This window comes from Carcharhinus amblyrhynchos, chromosome 1, assembly GCF_965287045.1.
Source record: "Carcharhinus amblyrhynchos chromosome 1, sCarAmb.v2.hapA, whole genome shotgun sequence".
NCBI classification, from domain to species: domain Eukaryota; kingdom Metazoa; phylum Chordata; class Chondrichthyes; order Carcharhiniformes; family Carcharhinidae; genus Carcharhinus; species Carcharhinus amblyrhynchos.
Window position 1 is genome coordinate 128,813,443 of NC_137324.1, and position 11,550 is coordinate 128,824,992.

At 44.5% G+C, this 11,550-nt stretch overlaps 1 protein-coding gene across 1 annotated transcript in view; it reads right to left on the minus strand.

The window, feature by feature from the left end:
• The window catches only part of slc2a9l2 (solute carrier family 2 member 9, like 2), a 372,756-nt gene extending 361,527 nt beyond the window's left edge, over window positions 1-11,229 (minus strand). Inside the window, exons 1-3 of the mRNA XM_080192432.1 lie at window positions 10,681-11,229; window positions 5,850-5,923; window positions 2,688-2,786 (exon numbers count right to left, since the gene is read on the minus strand). Coding sequence (XP_080048558.1) covers window positions 2,688-2,786; window positions 5,850-5,903 — 153 coding nt within the window. The 5' untranslated portion in view covers window positions 5,904-5,923; window positions 10,681-11,229. The remainder of the gene's footprint in view (window positions 1-2,687; window positions 2,787-5,849; window positions 5,924-10,680) is intronic.
• Window positions 11,230-11,550: the final 321 nt, after the last annotated feature.

Sequence of the window (11,550 nt, forward strand, 5' to 3'; positions counted from 1 at the left end):
ATTTTTTACATTAAGTGCTGCACAACACAACTGAAAAAGCTGCCATTGCCATCAGCCGGTCAAATGCCACTTTCTCTGCCAAAAATCAGACTTTGCCAATTTCTGAGACAGTTCTGCCCAGAGGGGGATTGTTTCCAATGGCCAAAGGGTCAATTAAAAAAGGGCACAGATTTAAAATGATTAACCAGAGAAAGCGAGGTGGAATGAGGAAACACCCGCACGCCTTTAGAACCCTCTACCTCAGAAGTTGGGGTCAGTGAATATTTTTAAGGTAAAGGTAGATAGATTTTTGTTAGGCAAGCGAGTCATATGTAACCGGGGAGAGATGAGAACGTAGAACTTGAAACACAAGCAGATCAACATGTTCTTATCAAATGGCAGAGCAGGCCTGAGGGGCTGAATGGCCTACTTCCGTTCCTATTTAGTATTTAGGTAGGGAGACAGTTACAGATTTAGTCTTCTTTTCTCTTTCCAAGCCCAGTTATGCACTGTAATAGCATTGTGGAGGGGATGGGGGGGGGTCATGTTCAGAGGGCTACGTGACCGTCAAGGACCCTATGGATCGCTCCAGTGCGAAGCTGAGCTAATCAGCAGCAGGGCGCGGACCATGGATCAAGAAAGGATTGGCAGTTGATGCCCAGAAATCCAGAAGAGCTGTCGCACTTGTAGTCTAGTCTTGTTGTACATGTATATAAATACTCTGTTGGCAATAAAGCCTTTATATTAAAACTGCAGTCATCCCACAATCTATTACACATGTAAAGCAGACAAAGCACATAATCCATATCTTTCCATAGCTAGTAATTCCTGGGGGAAAAAATGCCAGCTGCCACAGCCATATTAGACAATCAACCTGCTTGGTCACATTATAAACACTCTTTCTATGGACATTGACTCCATTGGTGGCACTCAAGCCCAGAGCTCCTCGCACAGAGATAGGGACTCTGCACATCGTGCCCCGAGACCTTCACAGGTTCAACTGTAACCTGGCAAAGGGAATTGGATAATTATTTGAAGGAGGAAGATTTGTAGAGTTAGAGGGAATGGGCAGTGGATTTAATGAAATTGCTTTTCAAACGGGCAAACGCAGACTCAATGAGCCGATTGACCTCCTTTTGTGCTGTAAATTTATCAGGATGTTGCCTGGGCTGGAGGGCCCGAGCTATGAGAAAAGATTGAATAGGCTGAGGCTGTTTTCCTCAAAGCAGCAAACATTGAGAGATACATAAAATTATGAGGGACGTAGACAAGTTGGATAGAAAGGCACTTGTTCCATTAGTTGAGAGGTCAATGACCATGGGGCCCAGACTTAGGATAAGAGGGTAGAAGGCTAAGACTAGAGCGGAGGAAAAACATTTTCACCCAGAGGGTGAAGGCAGCCAGGAACTCATTGCTTGAAAAGGTGGGTGAGTCGGAAACTCTTGTGTCATTGGGGAACAATTTAGATATTCACTTGCACATCCAGGGCTATGGACCAAGCACTGGAAAATGGGTTGTGTGATCTTTGTTGAGGATTTGATGGACTGAATGGCCTCCTCCTATGCTGTAAATGTCTATGAATCTACTATAAGCGGGATGTTCTAGCCCCATCGTAGTGGCACCCGCTGCAGGAGATTAGGCAGCCCAACCAAAGACCATTGCCTTTCGGTGAGACCGGACAACCTGGCACTGTGCGGTGGACAGAGCTGGTAAATGCCATGATGATTCTATAATATAGTATACAGCAGCAATATTCTTTAAAAACACAAGGTTACTGTTACTTGATGTTAAATAACGTCAGTGCAATGCACTGTGCATTTATTCACAACATGGAGAATATTTATTCCTGGTTAACTCTCTAAACTCTAAGGTATATCACACCATTCATGCAGCATGTTACAACCTCGTGCCAAAGATATTCAGCACTTTTGCTAAATCACATTTTTATTTTATTTTGGCATTCTTTGCAATACGGGCAAATAATTTAATGTATCTGGAAAATCAATACTCTCACTGCTTTATATTTCTGTAAATTCAAAACAAAATAAATTACAAAATACAATATCATACAATATCATTTTAAATTCATGGCATATTAAAGCAAAAACAACTTTCATTAAAGTAGAATCATAGAATTCCTAGAATGCAGAAGGAAGATATTCCGCCCATCAAGCCTTCATCGACAACAATCCCACCCAGGCCCTATCCCCATAACCTCACGCGTTTACCCTGCTGGTCCCCTGAGATTAAGGGGTAATTTAGCATGGGCTAACCCACACATCTGTGGACGGTGGGAGGAAACTGGAGCACCCGGAGGAAACCCACACAGACACGGGGAGAATGTGCAAATTCTATGTAGACAGTGACCCGAGGCAAGAATTAGACCCATGTCCCTGGCACCGAGAGGTAGCAGTGCTAACCACTGTGCTACTGTGCTGCCCAAGTACTTTTAAAACACCCTTCAGTGCTTCATACCTAATAAACAGTTTTGGCACCCAAAGCTCAAACTTGAGGGCAGGTGGGAGGTTGACTAAAAGCTTGTCCATAAAGGTGGGTGTAAGGAGGGTATTTGATAGAGGAGAGGAAGGGAGGGAGAAAGCTGAGGGTTCAAGGGAGGGAATTCTAGAACTTTGGATCTAGTTGACTGAAAGTTGGGAATATACAGTAGGTGCAATAAAGTAAACCTTGGTCTGCTTTGATTCACTTACCACTGTTGGTGCATTTACTACCGAAAGGTTATAGCCATACAAAAATGATGAACCAAGGGCTCCAACGAATGAAGCGATCACAAGAGGGCAAGTCAACCCCTGTGAAGATAAAAGACCCCATTTAAACATGTTTAATAGTTTTAACAAGGTTTTAATTGTTTGAAAAGCTCTCATTTGGCTTTAAACATTCTTATTATTTCATATATACATATCTGTTAATATGTGGAAGATGCCTCTCATCTACATTACTGCCTCACCAGCAGTATTTACCTGGATTCCCAAGTTCAATATCATCCATATTTCTTCTTGAAAAAAAACTTCAATCGCAATGAAATTTGTATGACCTTTGTTGGATAGGTTATTGTGCAGAAGAAAGCAGGTCAAGCCAGAGAATAATGAAACGAGAATAAGAGGGTGAAGCAGGAACACATCTAAATCTAGGCCTGAGGTTTTCAATCATCAATGGGGTGAGAACAGGAGCTGTTATGCACGGTGACACGGTGGTTACTATTGCTACCTCACAGCACCAGGGACCCAGGTTTAACTCCCGGCTTGGGTCACTGCCTGTGTGGGGTCTGTATGTTCTTCCCGTGTCTGCATCGGTTTATTCCGGGTGCTCCAGTTTCCTCCCACATTCCAAAAGACAGGGTAGTTAGGTGCATTGGCCATGCTAAGTTCTCCCTTAGCATACCTGAACAGGTGCCAGAATGTGGCAACAAGGGGATTTTCACAGTAACTTCATTGCAGTGTTAATGTAAACTTACTTGTGACTAATAAATAAACTTTAACTTTAAAATAGTGTCCTTGGATGGCGTACTGGTGCTTCTGGGATGTGATTCTAGTTTCAAAGGGAGGTCAGGGTGGTGGATTTGGGAACTCCCTCTGCTCCATTTCACTGCCCATTAAATTCATTAACAGGCAGGGGAGGGCAATTTTATAAGCACTCATCTCACATCTGGTTCAATGCGATGACTCATTAAGTAGTTTATTTTTCAGAAACATTTATACTGTCACTTCAAATTTTTTCTCAGATGAAGATCTTTGGGTTGGTCATTTGCAGATTGGCCCTGTCTGCATGGTGAGGCAGCTGCTCTCCAGTAGCCTGCCTTCTCTATTCTGCAGCTGCGGGCCCCATCATCGCTGCCATCTGACTTTGATGATCATGGTGGGCAGCTGGTTGTCACCTCCCAGCTATCAACGACTATAGCTGTGGCCCAATTGGAGCATCCTTATTTGAAGATTGCATTGCATGAGGAGTTGGAGAGAGGAAAATTACAGGAAATGAATTGGACCAAGAGTGTCACACTGGATGATGAAAATTAGCAATGGTTTTTCAAAAGCCTTGGAAACATACCTGTTAGCAGAGGAACATTGAATCATAGAATCCCTACAGTGCAGAAGAGGCCATTTGGAACTGACTCTTTGACAGAGTACTTCATCCAGGCTCTCTCCTCTCCCTATCTCCATAACCCCATACATTCATTATGGCTAATCCAACTGACCTACACATCTTAGGACACTAAGGGGCAACTTGGCATGGCCAGTCCACTGAACCTGTACATCATTGGGATTTGGAGAAGCGGTACATGAAGTGACAAGATTTCTGGGGGAAGACGGAGTCAGTTAGTACAATGGGGAAAACAGAATAGAAGGTCTGAAGAATGTCCTTTGCTAGTATGGAGACTGAACTCAGGCCAGTAGCATTACTAAGCACACTCCAACCAACTGAGGTAACCAGCATTCTCCACTTTCTACCATTTTAATTAATGCCACAAAAAAATACAATTAGATAGGCAGGAATTTCCAACCTCTCCTACAACCACCTCCCGTGGCATGATTTGTGGCAAAGGGGGCACCCCACCATTGGACAGTGGTGGGATTTGCACATGCGCCGAGAACACATTTGCATCTCCCAGAGCTGGCAAACAGTCGCTGGCCAGACGCACACTGGAAAACAGCAGGTAAGTCATTTAAATCTGCTTTCAATGCATTTTAAATATATTTTCAATGAAATTATCAGAAACATACCTGTCCCGATTGAATCTCCCACTCTGCCAGGAGTACTTCATTCTGGCTTAGAGTAGCTCCCCACATTCAGGGAACTAGCTGGAGACCCCGCCGAATGAAAGGGGGGCAATCGGGGCAGTGGGAGTGTGGTGCCTCCTGGGCATGGGCACCCTGGCACTGCCAACCTGTGCCTCCTGGCACTGCCCAAGAAGCAGTGCCCATGCCCGGGGGCACCTTGGCACTGCCCTTCAGGCATCAGGCAGTACCAAGGGGGAGGGGCCTATTGTGGACATGACCTGGGGCAATCGGTGGGTTGGGAGGGTCCCGCTGCCACTCTACATGGCGATCGGTCTGGGAAGGAAGGAAGGCAGTGAGTTAGGCAGCTGGGGGGAGTGGAGGGGGGTGCTCTGCTGGGGGAGTGGGGGGGCTGCCTCAGGGGGGTGGTCTGACCCCCGGGGGGGGAGGAGGGGGGGTGCTGGTGGTTAAGTTGGGGGGGGATGTCTGCCATGGGGAGAGAGGATCACCTTGGCTAGGGGTTTGGGCTGGACATTGGGATGCTTTGGGATGGGGGGGGAGGGGAGGTGCGGTAAGGGCTAGCCGGGAATTGCTGTGGGGCTGCAATCGGGCTGTGTGGGGGGGGGGGGGGGGGGGGGGGTGCTGGAGGGGCAGCACTGTGGGGGTCCTGGGCTGGCCAGCAAACAGGAGTCTAACAGATCGAGACCACTGCATAAGCGCAGAGTTCCAGGACTGTCAGACTCCAGCGCGAATAGGTCCTGCTCCCCCCCCTTGGTTTTTAATGATATTCACGACTGGGACGTCTTCAGCGCACAGAGTGTGGAGATTCGGGTGAGAAGCTGAACTGACAAAACAATCAGGGTTTAGAACAGCTTTCCTGCCAATTGAGCCCTTTTTGGAGAATCGCGGCCAATATTTCCAGTTGTAGAAAGTCCAGAAGTAGACGCCACAGCGATAAGATAGTCATCCTTAGAATGTCAGCCATGATTCAATTGGTGGCATTCACACCTCCAATGAAAAAGGTTGTGAGTTCAAGTCCCACTCTAGAGATTTGAGCACTAAAATCTCGGCTGGTGCATCAGGGCAGCACTGAGGAGCTTTACCAAATTAAAAAACAGAGGGGAAAATAATGAAACTAACTTTTGCTTCCTTATTATCCACTGTCCTCGTTTCAATGTCATCACTGGTTTCCATTGTGCACGACTGCCGTGTTTCTAGAAAAGAAAATTAATAATGCTGTATTAATATACAATGAATAAAAACAACAGGTGGATTCTTCCCAAAGAAAGCTTTAAAGGGGCAATTTTATTGGCTCGCTGCACTGGTTGATAGGTGCGGCAAGCCGACAAGATTGCATGCAGGGCCAAAAACCCAGTTCACGCTAGGCACAAACCTGTTTCCCACTGCACGCAATCTACCAGCCAGATTAACTCCATGCCTAGAAAGGGTGCGAAGCCGATTAAGTATTAATGTAATGTGTTGCCTTTCTATAACATGCCCGTTCAGAAAGACTGGAAGGGTTGGATCAACAGCTCATTGGTCGAAGGAGAGGAGAAGGAGGGGGAATATGCAGACCAAGCTGAAGATCTGAAGGCTTTCAATTCCCAAGGAAGACCCTGTGTGAAACAGTGGGGAAGAAAGATGTAGCAACATGACAAGAAGAAAAGTGAAGAAGACCAGTCCAGTCCTGTCCTAATTTCAAACTTTTCTCACTTGATGTTTCAACTGAGCAATGACTTTGCAGAGAAGGAGTGACAGTATTACAACACTCTTTGCTTAGGCTTAACTGCCAAATTATGTTATTCAACAATAAATAACATTAATTCTATATATGTCTGTACAATTATCAGATTACAATAATTCTTTTAAAAAAGATAAACATACATCTCATTCTCGCTATACCAATAGATGCTTCATAATTATCTTTGATGGGGTAGGATTTTCCAGGCTCATCCAGCCTTGCCCAAAGCCAGTGGACACTCAATCTCCTGCAGCGGACTCCAGGGTTGGAAAATCCTAGTCTTGGGTGCCCCTTCTTACCAGCAATGGAAACTACTTGGGCTGAGATGATCATTTCAACTTGTCTGTTGATCCAGAAACTCAGCTAACGTTCTGGGGATCCAGGCTCAAATGCTGCCTTGGCAGATGGTGGAATTTGAATTCAATGAAAAATATCTGGAATTAAGAATCTACTGATGACCATGAAATTATTGTCCATTGTCAGAAAAACTCATCTGGTTCACTGATGTCCTGTAGGGAAAGAAATCTGCCATCCTTACCTGGTCTGGCCTACATGTGACTCCAGAGCCACAGCAACTGCCCCCAGGCAACTAGTGATGGGCAATAAATACTGGCCGGAGAGTGACGCCCATATCCCATGAATTAAGAAAAAAAATTTTGAATAGTTTATAATTTTGTTCATTCAATAGCCAGATAAGATGACTGAATGCATTGGGATGTATGTTTGTGTTTGTATTGTAACACCTAACTTTTTCCCCAAGAAAACCACGTGGAGACAGTAAAATGATAGTCCTCTCAATATTTGTAATGCTTTGGTCTGGAACATGGGGGCTAGTTTTAACTCTCATGTGTGAGTGCAGCAAAGTGATCTGATCACGGGCAGCAGTGCCCAGTCTCGGTCAGTTTTAAAAACTGGAGCCAGTGGGAAGCAGCCAGTAACATCAAGGAGAGATCTGGGAAACAGTTCACTGGCACTGGGTATATAGATAAATGGAACTGGGAAACTTACGGCAGGGAAAGCTTCCTTGTAGGGTTAGGAGGAGCGCACTGTTCTTCCTGACCCACAAGGAGACAAAAAAAATTTCAGGAGGGCAGCACAGTGGCACAGGGGTCAGCAATGCCGCCTTACAGCACCAGGGACATGGGTTTGATTCCCGGCTTGGGTCACTGTCTGTGCAGAGTCTGCATGTTCTCCCCATGTCTATATGGGTTTTCTCTGTGTGCTCTGGTTTCCTCCCACAGTCCGAAAAACATGCTGGTTAGGTGCATTGGCCGTGCTAAATTCTCCCTCAGTGTATCCGAACAGGCACCAGAGTGTGGTGGCTAGGGGATTCTCACAGTAACTTCATTACAAAGAACAAAGAACAGCACAGCACAGGCCCTACAAGCCCGTGCCACCCATTTTAACACTCAATGAGTGCCTTATTCAAGTCTTCCATCGATTGTCGACGTTTTTGTCGACCTCTAGTGGACTCCACAATAAAGGGGGTGCAAATTTAGGGAATTATATGTGCGCCAGATTAAGGGAGATCCAATTCAGGGACAATTTATTGACACCAATCAGCCTAAAAGCATGTTTTTGGGATGTGGGAGGAAACCGTAGCACCCGGAGAAAACCCACGCAAGCACGGGGAGAATGTGCAAACTCCCATAGGCACTGATCTAAGCCGGAGATCTGACCCGGGTCCCTGTAACTGTACAGCAGACAGTGATAGTCACTCAGCTGCCATGTTGCCCATCAATTGGTCCAGATTAAGCGTACACTAATGGACGTGAAGCACTAGGCAACTCTCGAAGCAACATCGTGGAGCAACCCTCGCGCGACCCACCGCGTGTATGCCCCTTGTTGGCCAACAAGGCGGACCGAATCGCCCGTGGATGTAAAAGGAGACATCAATAAACATCAATAGACATACAACAGGCTATACAGACAGTAACGGAAGATCTCTAATAGCTCCAATGTAAGTGACAAGGTGAGCCATAAAATTTGTTGGACGGCCAATAGGAATCTATTAATTCCCAGGAATGTCCTGAGGCTCTTGATCCTCAACTAGAACATTCTTTTGTACCCCTCCATCTCCAGTCTGCTCATGTGACTATCCAGGTAAGTCTTAAACAACTCTAGCGTGTCTGCCTCCACCACCCTACTTGGCAATGCATTCCAGGCCCCCCACAACCCTCTGTATGAAAAACATCCCTCTAACATCTGAGTTATACCTCGCCCCTCTCATCTTGAACTCATGACCCCTCGTGATTTTCGCATCCAACCTGGGAAAAAGCTTCCCACTGTTCACTTTATCTATGCCCTTCATAATCCTATACACCTCTATTAGGTCTCCCCTCATTCTCCGTCTTTCCAGGGATAACAACCCCAGTTTGCCCAGTCTCTCCTCATAGCTATGACCCTCCATACCAGGCAACATCCTGGCAAACCTCCTCTGCACTCTCTCCAAGGCCTCCACGTCCTTCCGGTAGTGCGGTGATCAGAACTGGTTACAGTGTTAATGTAAGCCTACTTGTGAATAAAATAAATAAACTTTAAAAACTGAATTACTCCATTGGCTGTACAGTAATTTGGGACATCTGTAGGATGCATTATATAAATGCAAGTTCTTTTTGGTTACAGACTACCCATTCATACCACAGCGTTAGAGGAACCTCTGCAGCAACATTGTGTCATTGCTGTATTGAATAAACAATATTCACATAAACAAACAGGATAAATATCCTAAAACATTTCCTCTTTAAGATGTACAATATTTTAAAATGCTGAATCATATTTTGGTCAACAAATGGTTAAAAAACCTGTCAGTGTTCCTTAATCAACTTGCAAAGCTTAATGACAGGCACTTCATAATCCTGTTGGCATGTTGATTCTGTAAGAAGTCTGACAATACCAGGTTTAAGTCCAATCGATTTATTTGATAGTAAACTCACAAGCTTTCGGGTTTCTCCCTTTGTCAGGTGAATGGAGAGTTCTGGCCTCAGACAGAGCATACAACACACAAACAGTTTACAGATTACTAATTAGAATGCAAATCTTTACACCTAACCTGCTGTTCAAGTCTTAAAGTGGCTAACAATGTGAGTGGAAGGAGCACTGATCACAGGTTAAAGAGATGTGTATTGTCTCCAGACAGTACAGTAAGTGAGGTTTTGCAAACCCAGGCAAGTCACGGGGTTACAGATAGTGCGACATGAACCCAAGATCCCTGTTGAGACCGTCCTCATGTGTGCGGAACTTGGCTATCAGCCTCTGCTCAGCGACTCTGCGCTGTCGTGTGTTATGAAGGCTCTTTCCACTCACGTTGTCGGCATCTTTAAGACTTGAATAACAGGTTAGAATGTGTGTCTTCACAACTAACCTGCTATTCAAGTCTTAAAGATGCCAACAACGTGAATTGAGCCAAGTCCCGCACACACGAGGACGGTCTCAACCAGGATCTTGGGTTCATGTTGCACTACCTGTAACCCCCATGACTTGCCTGGGTTTGCAAAACCTCACTTACTGTACTGTCTGGAGACAATACACATCTTTTTATCCTACATAAGAACATAAGAACATAAGAAATAGGAGCAGGAGTAGGCCATCTAGCCCTTCGAGCCTGCCCCGCCATTTGATAAGATCATGGCTGATCTGTCGTGCTTAATGCTCTTTCCACTCACATTGTCAGCATCTTTAAGACTTGAATAGCAGGTTAGTTGTAAAGACTCACATTCTAATCAGTAATCTGTAAACTGTCTGTGTGTTATATGCTCTGTCTGAGGCCAGAACTCTCCATTCACCTGATGAAGGCAGAAACCCTGAAAGCTTGTGAGTTTACTATCAAATAAATCAGTTGGACTTAAACCTGGTGTTGTCAGTCTTCTTACTGTGTTTACCCCAGTCCAATGCCGGCATCTCCACATCATGTTGGTTCTGCCCATTGATCTTTGCTCATCTGCTGTTGCCAATTCAACAATGTTAGCTAAGGTCCACGTGAAATAGTTACACATCAACAATCAAATTACAGCAGAAACTCCGCCATGTTTTCACCTCGAAAAACAGTGCACTTCTTTTTCTTTTTCTCACTAAAGGTTTGACATTTCAGAGTTTAATTTGTATTGGGGTTTTGGCTACTCTGTTTTGCCATTAAGGTTCCCTTTGCTCTCAGGAAGTGGATCACTGGCAACGATGACAGTCACTAGCATTGATCACTATTAAAAAATGATTGAAGTTAAAACCACTTACATGCTCAGCCAAAAAGTATTCCCCGTTGTGGTTAAAATCCTGGCCAGAGAATAATGGGAAATTTTCCTTGCAATTGGAGTAAATTAATGCACTGACAAATTACTGACAATAGCTCCGTACATTTCACTTTGCTGATTACTTATATTCTGTGAGACTTTGGACTTTCAGGTTGACAGGTTTTATTTGCCTTGTGCTCACAATTTAACCCCTAAGTGAGGCTCATTTATGCCTTCTTAAAGAGCCTCCTTTAAGACACTCCTCAAAACTTTCTTTCAGCAAGCTTTTGGTTAGCTTCCCTAATATCTCCTTACTTTGCTCAGGGTCTAATCTTGTTAGATAACATGACAGCAAGATACAACAGATGGCAGAATTCTGAAGCCGAAAGAGAAACTGCTGGAAATATTGGTTTTTCCAGTAGTTTAATTCAATTAAAGATAAAAAAAAGTAAGACCTGCTGTTGATTTCCAAGTAAAATTTTACTGAGGGAGTTGAAAACAAGCATTATCTTCATGATAACTCCAATGCCCTGCTGCCTAGAGGGTGGCTGGATTGAACTGTCAAATGGATGATCCATGATTCAAAGATGCCAGAGACACACCCAATGTCAGTTTAACAATAATCCTGTGGAATCCGGGTGTCACATGTTCAGGCAGCAAACTGAAAATTGATCTCACTGATTTGCTTGTTGCTATGAAAACAGCAGCTCACATGAATCAAACTATTCCGAGCTTTCAAACTTTTTTTCCATGCCATGTTGGTGACTATATTGTTTGCTGACTGATTACGTTCTGGATCTGTAATGGTTATGTTTACAACATAATAGATCTGTCAAAATTTACGGAACTATTTTGTGAAAATCGCTCAGGCCAC